The sequence below is a fragment of the Gouania willdenowi genome, chromosome 12 (genome assembly GCF_900634775.1).
Source record: "Gouania willdenowi chromosome 12, fGouWil2.1, whole genome shotgun sequence".
Taxonomy (NCBI): domain Eukaryota; kingdom Metazoa; phylum Chordata; class Actinopteri; order Blenniiformes; family Gobiesocidae; genus Gouania; species Gouania willdenowi.
Window position 1 is genome coordinate 33,080,793 of NC_041055.1, and position 23,638 is coordinate 33,104,430.

Below are 23,638 nucleotides of genomic sequence, written 5' to 3' on the forward strand. Positions count from 1 at the left end.
GTTAGGAGGAATGACCAGTTTACTCTATCAAATGCTTTTTCTGCATCGAGTGACAAGATTATTGTTTTCTTTTTAGAGTTCTGTGCCATGTTGATCATATTAAACAGTCTTCTCACATTGTCTGTGGAGTGTCTATTTTTAATAAATCCTGTCTGGTCTTGGTGTATAATTGACTGTACTACTTTCTCTAACCTGGATGTGAGTGCTTTGGAAATAATTTTTAAGTCTGTGTTAATAAGTGAGATGGGACGATAGCTTGAGGGTAATATGGGGTTTTTGTCTGGTTTAAGTAACAATTTAATGTTCGCTGTATTCATGTGACCTTCTACATGCCCTTTATTTTTGATCTCTGTTACTACTCTGAAAAATAGTGGAGCCAGCATTGACCAGAAATGTTTTAGGAATTCAGCAGGGAACCCATCTGGACCTGGTGCTTTGCCTGTTGACATGCTATCTAAAGCATTTTGTAGTTCTTGTAAGGTTAATGGTGAGTCTAAGGTGGTTTTCTGATCTATAGTGAGCTGCGGTAGGTTTAGTTTATTAAGAAAGGTTTTAATATCTTCCGGGTCAGGGTTTAAATTTGATGAGTATAAGTTTTGATAATAATCATGAAAAATGTTATTAATGTCCTGAGGTAGGTTTAAAGTTTGACCTGCATTATCAGAAATTGCTGCTATAAAGGAATTTTCTTTATTGTGTTTGAGCTGATTTGCTAAATATTTGCCTGATTTATTATTGTAGTCAAAGTTTTTGTATCTTAATTGTTGCAAAATGAAGTCGGTTTTTTTAGATAAGATGATATCCAGATTAAGTTTTGTATTTTGGAGTTTTTCCCATAAAAGTTCAGAAGGGTTAGCTGCGTATTCTTCCGTAAGTTTTTTGATCTTTTCTTCAGTTGTTTTTTCTGTTATCTGTTCCTGTTTTTTCTTAAAAGAAGAGTATGATATAATCTTCCCTCTAATGACAGCCTTGCCAGTTTCCCAGAGTAAGGACGGTGATATTTCCGGGGAGTCGTTTGTCAATAGAAAGTCCTCCCATTCTTTTCTTATAATTTTTTCAAATTTACTGTCATTAAGTAATGAGGTGTTAAAGCGCCATAGAGAGGATACTTTCTGATTAGAGTCACACTGCAGGGTGAGGGATATTGGGGCATGATCGCTAATAATTATAGGATGTATTTTAGAGGACATCTTATGTACGATGGAATTATTTGAAAGGAAAAAGTCAATTCGGGAGAAGGATTTATGCACGGGGGAGAAGAAGGTATATTCTTTTTTAGTTGGGTTATTCAGTCTCCATACATCTCTACCATAAGTTGTAATTATCTCAGATAAGTAAATACACAAATTCAATAAAACTCCACAATATTTGAAGGATCACAGTTTTCTCACGCTTTTATCACACGACTGCAGTCATTTTAAATCACAAATTATTCCACAGTTTCCCCCAAATTAAATACAAATTGGTCATAAAATCAATTGAATTTAAAAGACTGATACTGTATCTGTCACTTACTAGCTTACATATTTTTTGTATGATTTATACATCTTGTAAAGTACAAACTTGGGCACAATATGTTAAAATTGTTTGTTTTCCAACTACTGTGTATGAGTGACAGCCCTGCTCTAAAGTTTAAACAGAAAAATAAAGATTTCATTTGCTCAGTAACACACTTTTTTTTATATAAATGTAAGAATGAGAAACTTTAACCAGAATCTAACGTACCCATCTATAGGTTTATACAGTATAATATTCTACTGAAAGCAGCCGCTACAATTATTCTATCAAAGGATTCACATCATCTCCAACAATGCACAAAGAATATTAAATATTAAAAGTGTTCACTTATCGATCATGAAATGTATAGAAAAAGGTTCTAATTAATAAATGTTGGTTAATGTAATGCTGCTGTAACTTTTGGAAATCTCATGGAAACGTCTAAGACAGACATTCAACTGGAGGTCCAGGGGCCACATGTGGCCCTTGGACTAATTATGTGAGGCCCTGAAAATGAACCCATAAAATGACTCCAAAAAATACACAATAACAATTTACATAATGACAACAAAAATACACACAAACAACAAAATATAGAAAATAAAAACACAAAATGATTCCAAAAACACAACAAAAAAAAACAAAAAAAGAATTACAATAAAAAAACATAAAAAAATTACAGCAAAAGACAACAGAATGATGTGAAATTACAACACGTGTAGACGTTGTCATGCCACTAACATGTAGAAGTTGAACAGGAAGTAGCACATGGTGAGATGTTACCATGGTAACATGGTGGAAACCTCTGAGATACTCAGTCACACATTCCTTAGCAGTTAGCATGCTAGCTGGTTTGTTTTCATCTCCACTGTAAACACTTATTGACATTGTTGGTAAAGTTTGGTGCATTGCATTATGGGATGTGGAGTCTTTACTTTATTCTCACTGTGATTTATTGTTTCCCCCAAAAACTGTGACAAAGTGACTTCAAACATTTCTGATGTTTTTACTGAAAGTTGCAGGAAAAACAAAGTTTATTTTAGGATTTGATCTGAATCTGGATGATATTAAATGTGTGATAGAGCGACGAGAAACAAACTAGTCTGGAGAAGAAACAAGAAATCACAGTAAGACAGGACTACACATCCCATGATGCAATGCACCAAACATTACAGTGGTAATAAAACATCAACCTTTTACATTTGGTTGATTTATTGATTGATGAGGTCTTCACTTTGTCTTTATCTGATAAAAATAAGATCATTTCCAGCAGCTTTAAATGTAATTATTAAATGTTAAATTAAACATTTCTCACATTTATTAAACTTTTCAAGCAAAAGCCAAAAACATATTTGGAAAAATAAAACTTTTACCATAAAGAAAATATGCAAACATATAGACTGTCTTTGAGCTACTGTATAATGTTGTGTTATTGTGTTACTATGGAAACCAGTACATTAGTGAAACGCCTCCTTACAAATAAAACATTCTATATTTAGATGGTACAGGTGTGGTTCTCAAGGTGTGGTGTGTGTTTATTTTTACATGTTATGTTTTCTGTCTTTTTTTTTTAAACTTTCTCCTGTGGGTCAAACTAAAGGCCTGGGGACCAAATCCGGCCATACAGAGCATCCAATGCGGTCCATAAGAGAAAAAATATGATTCAGGAAACAATACTTCATGTAAATTACAATGTCAGCATTTTCAAAATCACACATTTAATAAATATATTTAATAATAATATTTGTAGGGCTTACAGTTTTCACTTTTATATCACGTGATGGCAGTGATCTTTAATCACAATGTGGTTGAAAAAAAAGAAAAAATTAAATTAAATTAAATCCTGCAATTTTTCAAAAATAAAAAAAAAAAAAATCCTCTGAATTACAAAAAAAAAAAAAAAAATCAAGGAACTGATGCCAGGTTCTTAAATGTGGGATATTGTTGTTACTTTACATTAAATACAGTATGTGGACGTGAAAACTCAGGCACATTAACGTTAAAAATGCTTTTTTTGGGCCTAAAATCTGAGTCACTTGAGGTGAAACTGGTGGTTATTTAATCCTGAATAAACTTTTATAATCCTAGATTAATCCTGATTAATCCCATGAGCCTCTAGTTTAACACAAACGCTACATGAATGTTGCATTATTTACATAAATAAAGATGAAAATTATTAAACATTTATAATAAGTTTTTTCATTTCAAAGCTACAATACAAACAGCAGTGAAGGATCAGTGTGTGTGTGTGTGTGTGCGTGTAGTGGTGTGTGTGCGTGTGGGTGTGTGTAGTGTGTGTGCGTGTATGGGTGTGTAGTGTGTGTGTGCGTAGTGTGTGTGTGTGTGTGTGTAGTTGATTGATAGTGTAAAAGGTTGATTGATAGTGTGTGCGTGTAGTGTGTATGTGTGTGTGTGTGTGTAGTGTGTGTGTGTAGTGTGTGTGTAGTGTGTGTGTGTGTGTAGTGTGTGTGTGTAGTGTGTGTGTGTGTGTGTGTGTGTGTGTAGTGTGTGTGTGTGTGTGTGGTGTGTGTGTTGCCATGTTTGAAATACGTGATTACTGCATCAGAAACTTGAATTTAAACCCAACATAATAAAAAACGAACCTGTTTTAAAACAGTTTGAAATAAATAACGTATGAAATCATCTTCTTACATTTTTAAAGCAGTTTATTGGTAAAAATATCAACACAAACAAGAAGGCATTGGTTCAAATCCCATTAAAGCCTCAATTAAAATGAGCTGAGAATCTATTTTGTAAACAAGCTTCATAATAAGTTGATTAGGGACCAAAATAAAACACATAATAATATAATTACATCTTTTAAAAAGTCCTGCTGTGATATGACTCAGCATTTATTGGGCGAAACTAACTTTGGACTTTTGTGCCTGTTGTTCTGAGACAAACACGGTTGTGAATTTCACTTTTTAGTTTTTGAGAAAGAAACATGCTAACGCTAATGCTAAATTAATTCTACAAATATGAAGTAAACGGTGTTTGTTCATAAAACAAAGGATTACATTAAAAATATGATTCAGACGGTGTTGAACAACTAATGCAGAAAAATCACTTAAAAACCAAAGAAACATAGTATTTAGCTTTGTAGCCATAAGAACAAGCTAATGCTAATTCAGGAGAATGGTAACAAAGCAGCAGCTAAAGGCGTTTCCATTAAATGTTTATTATTAACATTTAGAATTATCAAAAGCACAAATTCACATTCATCCACTTTTTAAAAGTCTTGGAGAAAGAAAGAAAGAAAGATGCTAATGCTAATGCTACATGGATTCTACAAAGATTTCTAGTGTGATGTGGTTCTCATACACAACTGATCAGGTTTAACACGTTAACAACATTTATCCATCGACATCAAACATTCTTCTTTCATTCATTAACGCAGGTGTCATCCAAACAGGAAGTAGTTGTTGCCAACGGAGACCAAATAATTAATTAAGTATTTGTGCGACAGTCTCACCTTAAAACGTTTTTTTACAAGGATTTCATTATGTTGGATTAAATGAAACATGATTTCCTTTGTTGATAATGTGATATTTTTAGTGGTGAAACTCGATGAATCTAAATGAATCTAAATGAAGTCGTTTTCACACTTTAGTTTCCATCCAGTGTTTTTATTGAAACTAAAATTAAGGCCCATGAAGCACAAAGGACTTCTCCTCTGGTTCTCCTGTTTCTAGTGTTGTGGGCTGTGCATCAGCATTATGGTATTACAGGAACAGTTCCACGCTGTTTGGAGTAAAAAAAGAAGTGATTAACAGCATTATTTTTTATTACGTTATTTTTCTGTAATGAATTAATCACAATGTGGAAACGTCCAAACTTTATTTATTTATTTTAATCTTCCTAGATGTGCTGACATCAGCATTTTTACTACAATAGATGAACGAGTGACCGTCTCCTTCAAAATAAAGCTGAAATTCAGCATTCTGCCTAAAGTGCAAAGTTTCTAATGTAGAAGAACGAACAGAGACATTTTATTTTGAAATCAGGAGATTAATAGAAATGTTTTTTTAGATTTCATGTAAAATTAGTAGAAAACAAAGTTAATGTGAACATTTGGACACTTAGTGGATCTCATTAAACAGGATGTTTACATGTTTATAACGTTTAACGTGAAGTAAACAATAATAATTACAGTTGGTGTAAAAACAAGGAACGATTGACCTCACGTCTGTTCCACTGTGGGAAAAAAACTCAACCTGAAGTTTAACGTCATCAAATGTTTCAATAATCTGTGAACGTCTGCGTGCGTTAGTTTAATTAGTTAAATTAGTACCTGTGAGCTCAGTGACGACACATTAAAACTATTTCTCTCTGAGGAAACGTGTGCACAGGACACACACACACACACACACACACACACACACACACACACACACACACACACACACACACACACACACACACACACACACACACACACACACACACACACACACACACACACACACACACACACACACACAGTAGATCCAGCTCTCATTGGTCGACCTGTAACAAATAAAGAAATATTCTGATATTCACAATGTGGGAAGTTTGAAAGTTTAAAAAAAAACTTACATTCAAGTTAGAAATTAATCAAAACATTTTTTTTAGTATATTTGTAATGAAAACTTTCAGCAATAATTTTAAACAGGAACAAAAAAAATCAAAGTTTAGAATAAAAAAGATCAAAGTGTATTGATTGTATCAGTCTGAGAGACACATGATCAATATTCATGTCAGCATTTATAATAATCAATCAGTGCATTAACAAGTTTTTTTGTGTTTTAAGTGTCATTTTGTGTATTTTCTGTTCTGAGGGTTTTTATTATCATTTTAACCACTTTTATAATTTTTGTGTATTGTTCCGTTATTTTGGGCATATTTTTGATCATTTTGGGGGGGGGGCCGCACAACATGAGACCAAGTGGCTGCATGTGGCCCCCGAACCGCCAGTTGCTTATGTCTGGCTTGTATCGTATGAGTAAAATGTGAAAAATAAAAATAAAAGTGAAGCAAATATCTGACAGAAAAACAAGCTCGTGTGAGGATAGAAGTTTAAAAAAATAATTTAAAACATTTGAAAGGTTTAATAGATTCCTAGAATATTATAATAATATCATTATTAGTTTAGTGCTTACCTCTGTGTATTTATGAACATCACACAGCAATGTTGTAACCATGTTTTTCAGCCTGAAGTCGTCTGTTAAAAATCAAAAACATTGTAAATATATTTTATGTAAAATTCATTAATAAAGCAAATGTTGAACAAAGTAAAAATACACTTTACTGAAGCTTTAGGAATAATCTGATTAATGTTTGTTTAATGACATCATATAAAGATCAAAGGTCAGTTATAAATACATTTTAAATTTCACTAACAATAAGAGGGATTTTTTTTTTTAAACTTTTGAAACTGATCCAAAATCTGTTTATTGATCTAAATCTCCAAAATGTAATGGAACCTTCCAATTATTGATAAAAATGAATTAACGTAATCTAACAATAAAAAGTGATGAAAAAAGGTTAAAATATGGTGAGTTTGGTGTAGTTGTAGAAAAATGGTCACAATAAGCAAAAATATGCTCAAATTGTTCACAAAATGTTAGTTTTTTTGAAGGAATCTGGCGACCCCCTTCTCAGTGTCTCACGACCATAAATGGGGTCCTGACCCCATGGTTGACAACCACTGAGTGATGCTGGCTCCTGATTGGTTACCTGTGGTTCTTCTTCTGTCTCTGTCTCATCTTGGCCACGATGAAGGCGATGATGACCACGCCCAGAATGACGGCTAGCACGCTAAGCGTTAGCGGTACGCTCAGCGCCCCGTTAACCGTGTCCTCACAGAAGTCCCCCCTGTACCCCAGATCACACTCACACACCAGGTCCAGGCCGCCCCCAGGGGGCGACACACACACACCGTGGCCATTACACTGTGTGGCACCACAGGTTGGTAAACTGTAGTCGATGCCTCTGGGCTGGGGGGCCATGGGGGGCGGGGTCACCATTGTGTTTGTAGACGAAGGAAGATTCATCTGGAGAAGACACACACACACACACACACACAGTAATAAAACATCTGACAGTGTTCTGTGAAAGGCCTCTGATGACGTTGACCAAGTTTATCATGGAACTGACAACTTTAGCAGCAACATGTGACATGTGACATCACACACAGAGATGGAAGAATGACATCTTTGTTTTAATCACTAATAAAATGGTTCAAAGTGACCAAAAATGGTGGAAAAGGAGGTGAAATGGGATTTTAAAAACCACAGAAATTGTTTAAAAGTTGTAGAGTGGACAAGAGATAAAAAAGTGGTAAAAAAATAAATAAAAGGTTCAAAGTGTTAATATTGGAACAATTAGTTTAAACTGTAAATAATGGGCATGACAAATGGTGAATGTGGTTAAATTGGTAAAAATAATCATGAAATATGGTTAAAAGTGACAATAATGTGTCAACATATGTGACATTAGGTGTAAAAGTGGTAGAAATGGTTTATAAGTGATGAACATGTCTGGAAAGTGAAAAAAATGTGTAGAAAAGTCATTAAAATGTGATGTAGAAGTGTCAGAAATGTGAGAAATGTAGCAAAAATACATTAAAAGGAACAAAAATATGGAAAGAAAAAGTGATGAAAATAGGTTAAAATATGGTGAATTTGGTCACAAAATGGACTGAAATTGTTCATAAAATATTCCTAGTTTGTATCTGGAGACCCCATCCCAGTGTCTTGCGACCTCAGATGTAGTCCTGACCCCAAGGTTGAGAAGCCTTGCTTTAGAGCATCTAATGTGTCTCAGCATTGAGCAAAAAACCATGAATCCTCGTGTAAATGATTAAATCATAAATTAATACACAAATGTAATTAAACTCTACATTAGCAGAGCTCACGTTTTCATCATGTCATTTATCTCAAATTGTTAAAATAACTACATTATTTACAAATCCTGCTATTTTCTTGAAGATATTCCACAAAAATTCCCTAAATTACATTGTACATATTTAATCATTTATTTATACATAACTAGAGACAATATAATCTGTGTCCTACTGTATTTGGCCCCTGGTTTAGATGGAGAGGGATTATTCTGCTCACATGTTTAGAGAAGTGAGGATTTTTATAATTTATTTCCTCTCATTGTTCAAACAATGAATATTAGCATGACTTCATGATTTCTGCTGTTATGATGTGATGAAATTGTTCTCAGCTCTACTGGTGCCAACACACTGGAAACGTTACCATATTCTACTGTAGCGTCCACAGGAATAATGTGTTAGTATCAGGTGTTTCATTCATTGTTGTGTTCAGCCTCAGGCTCTACTGGGACGTTTTTATTCACTGTGTAAAGGTCAACATCTAAACTTCTCCTGCAGGAAGTTCTTTAAAGCTGCTGCAGATCAAAACTAACACTTTAAACAGATAAAGATCAATAAATCTTTAAGTATTTCTCCTGAAATACTGGAGAATTTATTAACAATTAAATCTAACCTCCAACAGATAACAGGGTCATTAAATATCATTTCAACACATTTTAGTCTAAAATTATTTAGAATTTTTTTACCAATCGTTCCTTAATAATGATTCAATATAATGTGTATTTGTTTTCAAAACGCAACGTCACAAACTGAATAATTTATGGTGTTCTAAGACGTTTGACCAGTAGTGTAAATACATTGGTTCTTTTTTTAAACTATTTTATTAGGTCCATAACTGCGTGTGGTAATGTAAAAACATCTGATTTATTATTTTTAAACCCAACTTTAGGTTATTTCACCACTCGTGAATATTGAAAATATAATAATTTATTGTTTATTAGTTTTTCACTAGAAACATAAAACATTTAGAAACCTTTGCATCAGAAAAAAACTATTATTTTTGAAAACATAATATTAATGATGAAAACATTTCTCATGTTCTACATTTTCTCTTTTTTGTGTTTTTTCTAATTCGTGATAAAAATCATTTGTTTTTATTTTGAAGGAAAAACATTCCAAAAAAGGGAAACTGTAGAACACCATTGTCTGTGTGATAGTCATGTGACCTGGTCAACCCTGTCATAAAGTGTTAAACAATAATAATAAAGAATGGATCAAACATTCCAGTTAGTGAAAACATCTATTGGTTCTATTCAGTAACAGGAGCTGCACGTCTCCTTTGGCCACGCCCAGAAAAGCAGATTTTACTTTGAAATCCTCACAAACAAATGAATCTGAACCAACAACAATGACCAGTTCAAGTCCATTTAAACTGATGAATCATCAGTTTAATCTCACATTAAATCATGCTGATCCTTATCAACACCAGTCAGACTCTAGATAAACCATCTAAAAATAAAAAACTCTTTTGCTTTGATTCACTTCAGTTGAATTCTTTTAAAACAGGTTCTAAATGAAGGATCCTTAAATGTTCTCAAACAGGTTTGAAGAACCAAAGGTGATGAGAAGCTTATTGAAGCATCTTGTTATTCAGGTTTATCTTAAACACAAAGAAGATCTCGTTCAGACCAAACAGGTTAAAGATACGACAGGAAGTAAAAAAAAGCAGGATTTCAGCTACAAACGTGTTGTACTCACAGAGGCCATGAAAGAAAACCACCAGGTTAGAAACAAACCAAACTTCTTCTTCTTCACTGAAGGAATCTGGAACTAAAGGAAAGAGGAAGAAGAAAGATGAGACCTGTGAATACCTGCCTGGTTTCCCCCATAAACAACCTCTCCTCCTCCCTCTGACTCACACACCCATTACACAAACACCCCTCACCCACACACACACACACATCTCTACTGAATTATCAATAACCATGTTTGGCAGCTATAATAACCAGTGAGGATAATCATGAACAAATGCTAACAGGAGGCGTGTTTAAGAGAAGAAAAGAAAACAAGCTGAAACAACACCCGGTTGGCATGTCCTGACACCCAGAACCATTCATGTGGACGTTATGCAATCAGACAAATGATCCTAGAGTTAAATGCTGTGTAATGGTTGATCTCACTCATCCAGCCATGGTTGGATGTTGCAAAAGTCTGAAAAACAGTTGCTTAACAATGAGTGGATTTACTTTGATTAAAAAACTCCACAATGTTGAAATATGAGTGAGAAACGTGTAGGTTGACGTGAAACTAAAATATTAAACCATATCATCTGCTCAGGTTCCATTTGAGATGCAGTCAATTTAAATATTAGAGTTTGGACTTTATGGCGTTAATGGAAAATTAATTACATAAAAAAACGCACTCCAAATAGCGTGGAACCTTTTCCTTTTCACTAGTTCCTGGTGAACCATAATTATGATGCACAACACGAGAACCAGGAGAACCAGAGAAGTTTTGTGAACGTTAATTTTAGTTGGAATAAAAACACATTGTGTGAAAACTGTTAAAAGAGGAATGAGAACGATATCACCTGCTCAGTTTCTTTAGACTCCAGGGTTTTAATTTGAAATGCAAAATAAAACATTTAAAAGAATAAAACATAAGCTCTAGCTAGTCTATATTTATAAATAGAAAAAGATGAAACATTTTGTGTGGAAAACATTTTCCTGTTCAGTCAGAACTTATTTTAAACTGTTGCTTCAGGATCATTGGAATTTAACCTTTTCAGGTGGAGAAAACTCAGCACAGAGCTGTCCGTCACCTGAGAGGCGGAGCTTAAAGGATGATTTGTTTTTTAAAAACAGAGACTTGGTCTAGCTTTGAGAAACCATATGATGTACAGCATGAATGTTGCTGATGTACAAACTGTATAAAGTTGTTTTATGTCATAAATACTTTATAATTCATTCATTAAGTCTTTTCTCATCAACAGCACTGATTGGAAATTAATCAGTCGTGTTTAATCTGTTAAAATGTTGGAACAGCTTCAAAGTAAAGAGTCAGAGTCACATTTGTTTGTGCAAATGTCATTTTATTATTATTAATAACAATAGTCATCCACTGAGATACTGAGCACCAGGACCTTCTTCAACCTAATATGGACTAAAGTGGCGTTAACGGCAGTGACGGGTTCTTCACGTCTGCTGTAGACTCCTCCTCCTGAGGAAGAAGATCAAATAAACTATTATAAATGTACACAAAGCACAGAAGCTTTTTAAACAACTATACGTTACCTGATGAGAGAATGAGTAGAGAAATAAATCATGTGGATTAAAATTCTGATTTTAAAGACTTGGTGTGCGTTACCTCAGAGTCAGAGCTCTCAGAGGCCACGCCCATGTTGGCCATTAGATTCTCTTTGTCTGCTGCTCTGCTCCTGAACCCTGGCCACGTTCTCCTGTTGGAACCAGAGGTTGATTATTTAATCCCTGACATAAAACCGTTTCATACGTTATTGTTTCATTTATTCAGAATACTTTTTATTCAGGTTTACTTTGATCTCCTGACATGTGTCCACTACTGAACTGTCACAATCACAGTCAGATTTATTGCCAAACCTTTACCTGGAGGATGGTGTGAACCAACCCAGAAACTGTATAATAATAATAATATAAAGGATTAATATAAACCAGTGACGTGCCGTCAGGGTAGGCAGTGCCTACCCAAGGGTGAATTGATATTTTGATTTTAATTATAATTTTTTATTTTTTTTAATTATAAATTATTTATTTTTCCATTTCCAATAGCCTACAGTACCTATAAGTTTGAAAGTGTCTGCATTTTGTGCGTTTCATAGCCCAAATTACTACCAAATTATTTTTTTTTCACTCCGCTGTAAGGCAGAGGGAGGCCACGCCCCCTCCCAAAGGCACGTCGCTCTTCTGCCTCCGTTCTCATTGCGTGAGTTTACGTGTTTGCGCAGTCAGGTCCCCAGTGTGACATCAATTTACGCGTAAAGGCAGCGTAGAGAGCCGCCTTTACGCGTAACTGTGCTATGCTAAATGCTATACGTAAGTTCACAGTACATTAGTGAATAGATGACACGTGACCGCTGCTGTTACGTTTTCTAACTAGTGGGCGGGTGACAGCGCTAGAGATGATAGAAACTTTGTTTTGAGGAAAAACGACAGCTTTTAAAAGATGTAGACCAACACCTGAGATACCAGACCTTCAGCAAAGGTAAGATCAGAACATGTTTCATACTTTTCACAGTGAATGGAACAAAAGGAAGGATTGACTTTGTGGATGATCCTCACTGAGGATGTTCTAAGTTGTCATTTTCTCTGTGTTTCCAACACAAACAGATGTGCTGTCGTGTCATTAGATATGTTGTTGGAGAGTATGGAGGCTATATTAAATAATTGGTTATTTCTTTAATGGTGTTTATGATGTTGTTGTTAGATGATAAACACTTGTTTATGTGGATCTTATTGGGTTTTTTCTTTCTTATTATGAATTTTATATTTTGATAAGCGCATTGAGATGACTTTGTTGGAAATTTCTTTATACAAATAAAATTGATTTGAATTGAATTAACACTTGACAGCAGAAACATATGAAATAGTCATTGGTGGTCTGGATTCGCAACGGGCCGTCACTGATATAAACATATATACAAGTAGTATTGTTGACAGAACTGTCAGGCTGGCCACGCCAAGTAACAACTCAAAGACACATCAAAGCCATCAGCAAACGCCTCTGAGGAAGGCTGATAGTTCAGCAGTCAAAACATGTCGAGAGATCAAAGTAAAATTGTCTGAATAAATGCAAACTTAACATATTATAAAAAATAATATAATAATCTGATTTATATTGTGATTTTTTAAAGGAGACTCAAAGCACACTACAGAAACCATTATTAATTCACACCAATCATACCGATGGTGGTAAGCTACATTGTAGCCACAGATGCCCTGAGGCAGAGTGACAGAAGTGTGGCCCCTCACACCACCAACATTCATACCCAGTCATATGGTAAAGTGCTTTGCTCAAGGACAACGACAATGACTTGGATAGTGGGATTTGAACCCCCAACCCTTCATTTACTAGACGACCCACTCTACCACTGAGCCATGGCGTTGTAGTTAGAAATAGAGCGTTGATGACCTTCTGCTGAAAATAAACGCTGCAGTAATCAGCGCCGCCACCAGGAAGAAAACTCCAAAGATGATCAGTCCGTGGGCGTGGCCTCGCTGGCTCTCCGCCTCCTGACAGGAGTCGCCCTGGTAACCATGGAAACACTGGCAGCGCGTGGCTTTGCCCTCAGTGATGCATTGACCGTGACCGCTACACTGGTGGAGGTCACATGACTGGGTTTTATGTGAGAGGTCAGAGTTCACAGAGGAGGTCTGAGGAGGACGACCACCGCTGGCTTTGGACCCAGAAGAAGAAAAAGTGGTGGTAGGAACACCTGGAAGGAGAGCAGACGGTTTGATCTTAGAGTATTATTAGTTCTGACTTTAATTCCACTCACAGTCCAGTTCATCAGAGCCGTCAGGACAGTCCGTGTGTCCATCACAGAACTTCCTGCTGCTGATGCACTTCCTGCTGGTGGGACAGGACCTCTGTCCTATTGGGCAGGCAGGAAGTGGAGCACAGGAAGTGGCGTTGATGCCGTAGAAGCCCCACCCACATCTACACGTGCGTCCTCCAGGATGAGGAAGGCAGAAATGATCACACTGGCCATTATTTTTAGAACAACTGTTGTTTCCTACGGAGCAAATAAACATCTTTACAGTAACAGATGACGTCAGTTTATCTACAAAGTAAAGAAGGAAATATCAGAACAAGTGACATTTGTTTACATTACGAGTCATTTGAACAGATGTTCAGGACGTCCCACACACACTTCAAATATTCACACTGTACATATTTAGTTTGATCGATCAATACTTTGAGTTATGGATAATGTAGTGAGGGGGGGGGGTGTCCCTTCTTCCATTTTCATGTTCCACTATCTCAGGGAAAGTCAATCTGGTTTAGTAATACAGCTCCACCTACTCTACATACACAGATCTCAGCATCTAATTCAGCAGAACGTAAAAGAATATAAATATCATCAGCTGTACATATTTAATCATTTATTTATATGTAGAAGTGCAAATTAGGGCCCAATGATTAAAATACTCATTTTCACGTCTATTGAAGATTAACTGCTAACTAAAATGAGTTTGAGGCCCCTGGTTTAGAACTTTAAAATGACGTTGCCTTGTTGATAATAAATAAATCCATGAAGTTATCGCTTACTTTTATTCACATTCATGTTCCCTGGTTTTTCTCACTAACAGTGAGTGAACGGTGAGGGTCTCAGTGGAGAGAACAGAGCTCTATTCATCATCACTGTTATACTAAAACCCTCCATCATTGTTACATCACTCCTAACTACCAGAGTGGGGCCTTGAACACAGCCTGTACTGTTCTCTACAAACCCTTCAGTTTGAACTCACTGAGTAATCCCTGCTTTTATTGTTATTCTGAACTTTCTCTAACTTTTATAGACAAACAGCCTGTGTTCTCTTTAACCATGACTGTTATTTTCTGTTACAGCCTTGGAGCCAAAAAAACAAAAACCTTTGATAGGAGAGATGATCTAAAGATCAATAAGTATCATTGGTACTGTATCGTTCATGGATTGGAGGATAAGGATAATGAGATCTAAAGTAAAAAAAAGGTTAAAGCCTGTAGTGTTTGTGTGTTTGCCTCAATATTCTATATTATTGGTAAAATATAGAAAATATATATTATGCATCATAATGACACTTAGTAACCTCATATTATTCATATATTGTAATCATGACATATCAATGCTTTTTCAATAATACCTAATAAATCAAAGCCTCAACCTTCAGAATAAATAATAACCCCCTACCAACATGAGACCATAGTATTAATTATTAGGAACATTATAGTGAACGCCTGGATTTATGATCTTTAAAACTCTTCTTTTGCCAAAAATAATAATGCATTAAATTCAATTCTGCTATTAATTAATAACACGGTCAAGGCTGTAATATTCTCAAATATTTCACTTTGGTTCTCATTCATTATGGAAATATTATATATTTAGTGTTTTTCCTGCTGAAAAAATGAGAGGTTCTCATGATAAACAAAAAAGGGGTTTGAATTATATAATAGATTTTATATCTATGATAGTTCTGAAGTAGTTGTAAAAATAAAACTCATGTAGTACCTTTTTAGTGTACCTTTATGAGAACAGTCAGAACGTCAGTGCTCTATACCTGAGTGCACTAGTCACGCGTGTGAACATGATAAACATTTAAAACATGGATTTCACTGACCAGGCCAGTGTCATGTTCATTATTAAAGTTCTGTGTTGGGACATTTAAATACGTTTTAGAAGAAGAACATATTTATCACCTACCAGACTGGCTCTCACTGCTGAACGCTCTGATTTCAGTCACACTGCTCTTGGTCTCAAACCACAGCTGCTTGGGCTGAAGTCCATCAGAAAACCACACTTTACTCACATCTAAAGAAGAAAAAACATGTGCAAAATATTAATCAAACTGTGGATAAATTAAATAACTGGTTCTAGTTTGTAAAGTTATGTGTAATTTGTAAATGACAGATGAATTTCTAGGACACATGATGAACACTAATCACAGGTAAAGGTTATTTCTAATTATTTAGAGCAGTGTTTCTTAAAGTGTGGGGTGCGCCCCCTGGTGGAGAATAGTAATATGACAGGTGGAGCATGACAAACGATGCTACTTGTTCTTTGTTAGTTTAATGCATTTGAAAAATCATTATTTGTCAGGATTATTTGGGGCCAATGGGAGGTGGGACTTTACATTTGAGCAGTAGTTAAACTTTAGGCTCTAGTACCCCCTTTGTTCAACTACAACATTCTAATCAACATTAAGTTGTGTTTTTGGTGTCATTTTGTGTATACTGTTTGTTCTTGAGTATGATTATCATTTTTAACTAAAAATAACAAAACCCAATTTCTTTTATGCTTTCATTTGTTAATTTTCCTCTATTCTTCTCTCAAGTACCCCCTGCAGTGCCATCGCATACCCCTAGGGGTACACGCACCCCCCCAGTGGGCGTGCACTGTAGCCGTTCCCACTCAACATTCGTGAAGCCAAAAACTACGCTTAGGGGCGTTTCCATCTTGCAAATTTGACGTAATTTGGAGCCAGAGTCTGGGCAGTAGGGTCCGGTGGGAGGAACCCTGGTAACATGCCCCGCCCATTTAGCGTACTGTCCTGATTTACGTAACCCCAGCTACGCCAACAACATACGTATCTTTAAGCTCAAAAAAGACAAAAACACTGAACGTAAAAGTTTAATGGTGACTCAGCTTTCCTTCACGGATGTAACTGCTAATCACAAAGAGCTACGTAAGACCCGAGGCTGTCAATCATTGTCATATATAATCCCATTTTTCAACCTCATAACTTATTTAAAACAAAGTTGACAGAAAAATGAGCACTAGAACATAATGTAGGGTGATAATAACTAATGATCACAGCAGAGTTCAGCTTTGGAAATAAATGATCTGATGAGTATTTTAACTTTACATTGAGGAGGCGGGGCTTATGACCTATACTGCAGCCAGTCAGCAGGGGGAGCTCTAACAATAAAAGCTTCACTTCCCAGCACGAGTCGTCCATTCTTCTTACAATCTATGGTTCCCCCATTTAACACTGATTTATAGTGTTAAAAAATAACCATTTTAGGATGAACAATTATGAAAGATAAATCTAATTAAAAAGTGATAAACAAATAAAAAGTTGTATAAAATTGTTTAAAAATATATATTTAAATTGTTTAAAAATATATATTTAAATTGTTTAAAAAAATAAACTGATTTAAAACAAAAATGTAATAAAAACAAACATTAAATCAGATAGTGTTTTATTTTAGGGCTACAGCGCCCCCTATTCTGAGATTTAGGCTGAATATAATTTAACTGTCAATAAAAATAAATCCTTACCTTTACCCAGTGTGACCCAGAGGAGAATATTTGATGTGAGAGTGAAGGACACGAGTAAACCAGGACCAGATTTAAACTGTTTAAATCCTTTCCCATCGATTCCAATAGAGCTGATCGTTCCCTCACCTGTGGAAATAAAACCTGATCAGTACCAGGAGACAATCAAAGATCACTAACATAACATTAACTGGTTCTCACCAGCATCAGCCCAGTAGACCATGGATCCATTGTTGGTGAAGAGCACAGAGACAGGGATGGAGGTCTTCCTCCACAGAACAGCTTTATTACGTCCATCCATCCACGAACAATCCACCTCTGAATGACCTTTACCATCAGATCTGATCATAGATGTATAACAAAGTCTGCCTGAAGGAGGGTGTAGAGCTATAGATGTTATACCCTGTAGATAGACAATAGAGCTATAGATGTTACACCCTGTAGATAGACAATAGAGCTATAGATGTTACACCCTGTAGATAGACAATAGAGCTATAGATGTTACACCCTGTAGATAGACAATAGAGCTATAGATGTTACACCCTGTAGATAGACAATAGAGCTATAGATGTTACACCCTGTAGAAAGACAATAGAGCTATAGATGTTACACCCTGTAGATAGACAATAGAGCTATAGATGTTACACCCTGTAGATAGACAATAGAGCTATAGATGTTACACCCTGTAGAAAGACAATAGAGCTATAGATGTTACACCCTGTAGATAGACAATAGAGCTATAGATGTTACACCCTGTAGATAGACAATAGAGCTATAGATGTTACACCCTGTAGATAGACAATAGAGCTATAGATGTTACACCCTGTAGATAGACAATAGAGCTATAGATGTTACACCCTGTAGAAAGACAATAGAGCTATAGATGTTACACCCTGTAGATAGACAATAGAGCTATAGATGTTACACCCTGTAGATAGACAATAGAGCTATAGATGTTACACCCTGTAAATATGTTATTTGATTTTTTTGATCAATGAAAATTCTTTGTATTCATTTTTTCTTTTCATATTGTTAATGTTTTTATTTTTATATCTTAATTAAGGAACTTATTTTTCACCAATAACATTTTAAAAATATTTAAATTTAGTAATTTTTTTAATTAAAGTTCTTTATTTAATATTTTACTTTTAATTAGGTTTATTTTTTTAAAGAAATCATTGACATATATACAATTAAATTGTTTGTTTTTATTCTGTATTATTATTTTTATAATTTATTCTTAAGTAATTTTTTATCATTGACAAAAATAGTTATTTTTATATTCTTCATTCTTTTATTTTTGATGTTTTTAAAAATGTTTTTTATTTCTCTTTAAATGACGTAATAAAAAATATACATTTACCTGTAGCGTCCCAGACCCCTGCAGCAGTGACGTGTTACGGTCGTGATAACGGGAAGTGACGATGATATCTGGTCTCCTGTTGCTGCTCCAGTAGAGGTCAGAGGTCACCCAGTCCACAGCCATGGCCGTCACAAAGTCGTCCTTAAGGAGGAAAAACAGGATTAACTGATCACATGGATGTGAGTTCTAAACTGATATTATAAATGACTCAAACCTTTAACTGTAGCATCTGTCCTTGCAGGGTGAGGCCCTGCCTGGACCTGGAGCTGCTCATTCTCAGCACATCCACTGACCTCTGACCTGAGTAAGCCACGAACACAGACAGGTCACGCATGCTAACGTCCAGCACTAAGGCCTCGCTGCTTCTAGGGAGGCTCAGAGCTCTGCTGGACGGCATCTTCTTCAGAGAAACACCAGCTTTTCTCAGGGAGCGCAAGAAAATCTACAAAGAGAAAGAAAAAGATGAACGAGAAGTTAAATCACGTGTCAAACTCAAGGCCTAGGGGCCAAATCTGGCCCTTTACATCAGTGGTTCTAGTCCCCCCTTTGTCCAACTACAACATTTTGCTTAGAAAACTATTTAAAAACAACTATAGATCATAATGATGGAATGAATGAGTGATAACACATTTTAATAATTTTGTAAATAAGTGGAAATAAACAGTATTTAATGCAGTGGTTCACAACCTTTTTTGGATCATGACCCCATTTTAAAATCAAGAATCACAAGCAGCCCCAAAAACTTTTTTCCCCTGAATTAGTTTTTGATCATGTCTCCAATATTTTTTCAGAAATTTCAGGTGACCCCATTTAAACTCCAGGTGACCCCACATAGGGTCCAGACCCCAAATTTGAGAAACACTGACTTAGTGGCCCCTGAATACATTTATTTTGATAAATTTTATCATTTCCAGTCCAAGTACCCTTGTAGTGCCATCGCATACCCCCATTTGAGAACCACTGCTTTAAACCATTTAATTCAGCCCGTAGAAGAAAGTAAAAAAAACAAAATATTTACACAGGCTCAGATTTCCCTTTTATTATATTTCACAATTGTAGTTATTTTTTATGCTAAACTGAGGAAAATTGAATGATTTTGTAAGAATTCAGTTTTTTCAATAAATTACATAATATTTCCCTTAATGAAATAGAAATTGGTAAAAGTCTAGGAAATGTAAAGTGAAGGTCCTGTGTGGGCTGATCACTTATTGCTTAAATTTAGTCAGTTTCTTACATATTTAATATTTTGTTTATATGTAGAAGTGTAAACTGGGGAACAATAATGTTGAAATTACTCATTTTCACAACTGCTTCATATTTGTCTTTGAACTAAAATGAGTTTGATATCCCTGATTTAAATGGTCGGTCATTGTATAACCATTAAAGTAGAAATCTAAAAAGGGTTCTGACCTGGTAGATGACCTGAGGAGATAAAAGCAGGATAAAGGAGGAGTCTACGGGCTGGGAGCAGGTCTTCATGTCACTAGAGAGTAGGAGACCTTTAGGACAGCGACAAACTGCTGCTGGTCCTTGATCTGCTGACTTCCTGTTTTCTACTGGGCTCAGGAGACAAAGATGAGAACAACGGAGCTGCTCACAGGGACTGGAGATGGAGGGTTGGGAGATGGAGTGCATCAGCTAGGAGAGAAATACAGGACATGGTGTTAAACATCAGCACTGGATCAATACACAAACTGATCATTCAGAACCTTCCAGGAAGTTCTTTTTTATTAATAAGTTAAGGTTTCATTTATTCAGACAACTGCTTTTCAGGACATTGACTTTGGCAGTTGAAACATGTCAGGAGATCAGTCTTCCTCAGAGGCTTCTGTTGATCACCTTGATGTGTCCTTGACTTCAGCGTAATGATGGATTATTTATAGTCATTGTCTTAAATGTACGAGAACTGGCTAAATCTGCTACATTTACACAAAGTTTTGTACTAGTGTTCATTGATGTGCACCGTCCTCTCCAAATAATTAAAATAAATACACTTTGTCAGCTTTGATTGTTGTAAATACCTGTATTATCTTATTTTTTACTACTGTAATGTGTGCGCTTGTATTTAATTAACAGTCTTAATTAAAAAATAAGTTTTTATTCCCTTTCTTTGTTTAATATTTATTCTTTTTATTTGTAATATTTCTTGAGCGGCTGTAACGCAAGTAATTTCCCCTGATAAATAAAGTACTTCTGATTCTGAAAACAAATGAAACAATAAAAATAAATAAACTAAATAGATAAAACAAATCTAACAACTAAAAATAAAAATAAATAATATTTCAAGCAAGTACTTTTTGCCTCCTTTTTGAATAATATGTTAAGGTTTCCCAAAAAGAACTTGCTGGAATTATTATGTGACAGGAAAGGAAACAACGCATTCAGCAGACACCTCTGAGGAAGACTAGCAGTTAGTCAAAACGTCTCAGGATATCAAAGTAAATTCTCTGAAACACTGAATAAATGAAACGTATGTAATGCATTATCTTCAGAGGCTTACCTTGAGTCCAAACGGCTGTCCAGGTCTCTTCAGAAGAACTTTCTGTTCTTTGCCAGTGTTTTTATCAGCAGATCGAATGGTTCTTCTTTTGGTGTCGGACCAGAAAACACGATGGTTGAAGACGGCCACAGAGAAAGGGTTTGGAGTTTCAGCTAACTGGAGAATCTGGAAAACATCGACGTCTGTTTAAAAAGCTTTTCATTACCCTTCTTCCTGGAACAGGAAATCTTTGTTCCTACCCTGATGTCGCCTCCGTCTAGCGACGCTGAACCGATGCATCGCAGCTTTTCGTCGGCCCAGTACACCCTGTTGTCCAGGTGGTCGTAGGCCAGGCTGACGGGCCAGCTCAGGTCCTGGTTCACCAGAACTTTCCTCTTAGAACCGTCCATCCCAGACAGCTCTATCTGAGGCCGACTACCGATCTCTGACCACAGCATCAACCTATCAAAGATGGACCATCAGCACCTACAGAACCCTCAGACGGACCTTTAGATGTCAATCAATCAATCAATCAATCTTTATTTGTATAGCGCCAAATCATAACCAATGGTATCTCTAGACACTTTACAGTAGAGCAGTCTTAAGGACGGACTCTTCATTTTATGGATACACACATATGCATATATACGTATATACACATACATATGTATCCCACACCCAACATGAATTCATCATGGCGGCAAGGAAAACCTTCTGTTAAGCAGCAGGAACCTTGTGTGGATCCCATTCCTATGATGAACAGCCATCCACGTTATGCTGTGTTGGGTGTGTGCAGAGGAAAGGGTGGAGACAGAGTTGTTGAGACTCTGTAACTCCACACTGAGGATCCCACGGACCTGCAAGACAAAAGCCAGAAGGAGAACAGGAGCAAACACACAAGGGAAGAAGCAGACATAGAGGGAGTGTTAGAGAGAGGAATGGGACCCTCTCCGGTCCCTCTCTAACCTAAATGACCTCTCTCTTAACGCCCTCTCCAACCTCTCTCCAACCGAGCATGCCAGACCCCCCCCCCCCGGCAGTCTATGCCTATTGCATCTTAATTATGAGCTATGAGCAGATGTGAGGACATTAACTCATTGGCTGCCAGCCATTTTACAGCATTTTTAAAGACCCACCAAATATTTTGTACTATGACCGTGTAAAATCTGAATCTTTACTTTCATCCGAAAAAAAAATGTTTTTAACTTTTTTTGTTCTTCAGTAATCAGCAGTCGAATATAGGCAAGTTTCACACAAAACGCCAGTTTCTGACAAAAAGCTGAGAAAAATAGGCTTTTTCTGAAAAAAAAAAAACCTTTCAGTGACTGAGGTTATTTTTTTTGCTTTAGTGACACCTGAACATTGGTTTCCTTCTATAAAACAACAAAAACACAGACGCGTAACTTCCTCCTCCTCCCAACATGCCGAGTCACACTTGGCCTGGTTTGTTGATCGCTTTCTCACGATCGCAACACTTAATAGTGGATTTAGGTCCACACACGCTCTGCTTGAGTGTGAGCTGCTGAAAGCTTCACCGCCTTCTCTCATAGCCCCATTTTATCCCTCATCCATGGTTTGTCCCTCCTCACTGATGGTGCATATCACAGCTAATCTCTAGGGCTGTAGTCAACCAAGGAAATGATTGGTCGACCAAGACTATGGCACACGTGGCAATTAGTCGAAATAAAGAAAGAAAAAAGGAGAATGAAAAGAAAAACGTAGAATGAATGATCAGGTGCAGAGGAGGATGAGGACAAATATTTGGTCCGTGTTTAAAAGCAAATCGGCACAACAAAACGCCAAAGCTATTTATAATATGAACTAGGAATGTAACGATTAATCGTAAGGCAGTTAAAAATCGATTCATAGGTATCACGGTTCACATCGATTTTCTGAAAATTGAATCGCAGTACTTTGTTTAAATGCTGAGGCGGCAGGCGGAATCTGCTACTACTTTTTTTCTGGCCGCCTTCTACTCTTAAATATGTTCATAAATGGTTCCTTAGCCCTTTAGCACCGAAAAAATCTGTAATATTACGTGAATATCTGTAAGTCACATTTTTCTATTAGCTCTGTCTGCTAGCATAGCATCTCTTCTTCACTGCACAGATTATCTGCATGCCAACCGACCCCTAGGTTACCAGCGCCCTCTGCTGGTCTTAAATATCTGATGTAAATACAGTGCAGACTGGTTTTTTTTTAAGTCCAATTGTTAAGACAAAATACATTTTCAGTTGCACTTTTAAAAAGAAAAACTATTATGCAGTTTTGCATTGTTTACTATAGAACCAGAATTTAAATTAATAGGCTTCTTCTTCATTTGTATTATTCCTTTATTTCATTCAAAATTTATTTTTAGTTAAATTGCATTGTTTTGAATAGTTTATCAAGGGATTATTTTGACAATGAAATATAAAAATAATAGTACAGTATTTTTTTGGGGAAAAAAAAACTAGAAAACAA

The 23,638-nt window shown here is 36.0% G+C and overlaps 1 protein-coding gene across 4 annotated transcripts in view; it reads right to left on the bottom strand.

Moving 5' to 3' along the window:
• Positions 1-11,387: 11,387 nt before the first annotated feature.
• LOC114472964 (low-density lipoprotein receptor-related protein 2) overlaps positions 11,388-23,638 on the bottom strand; it is a 41,257-nt gene continuing 29,006 nt past the window's right edge. For all 4 annotated transcript variants that reach the window (XM_028462285.1, XM_028462284.1, XM_028462283.1 and 1 more), the window contains 12 exons: positions 21,436-21,637; positions 21,197-21,361; positions 20,107-20,334; positions 18,911-19,138; positions 18,697-18,837; positions 17,535-17,736; positions 17,337-17,462; positions 15,759-15,866; positions 13,851-14,087; positions 13,484-13,787; positions 11,684-11,774; positions 11,388-11,536 (listed from right to left, as the gene is read on the bottom strand). In XM_028462285.1, the coding sequence (XP_028318086.1) occupies positions 11,480-11,536; positions 11,684-11,774; positions 13,484-13,787; positions 13,851-14,087; positions 15,759-15,866; positions 17,337-17,462; positions 17,535-17,736; positions 18,697-18,837; positions 18,911-19,138; positions 20,107-20,334; positions 21,197-21,361; positions 21,436-21,637 (2,089 nt within the window). In that variant the 3' untranslated portion in view covers positions 11,388-11,479. The remainder of the gene's footprint in view (positions 11,537-11,683; positions 11,775-13,483; positions 13,788-13,850; positions 14,088-15,758; positions 15,867-17,336; positions 17,463-17,534; positions 17,737-18,696; positions 18,838-18,910; positions 19,139-20,106; positions 20,335-21,196; positions 21,362-21,435; positions 21,638-23,638) is intronic.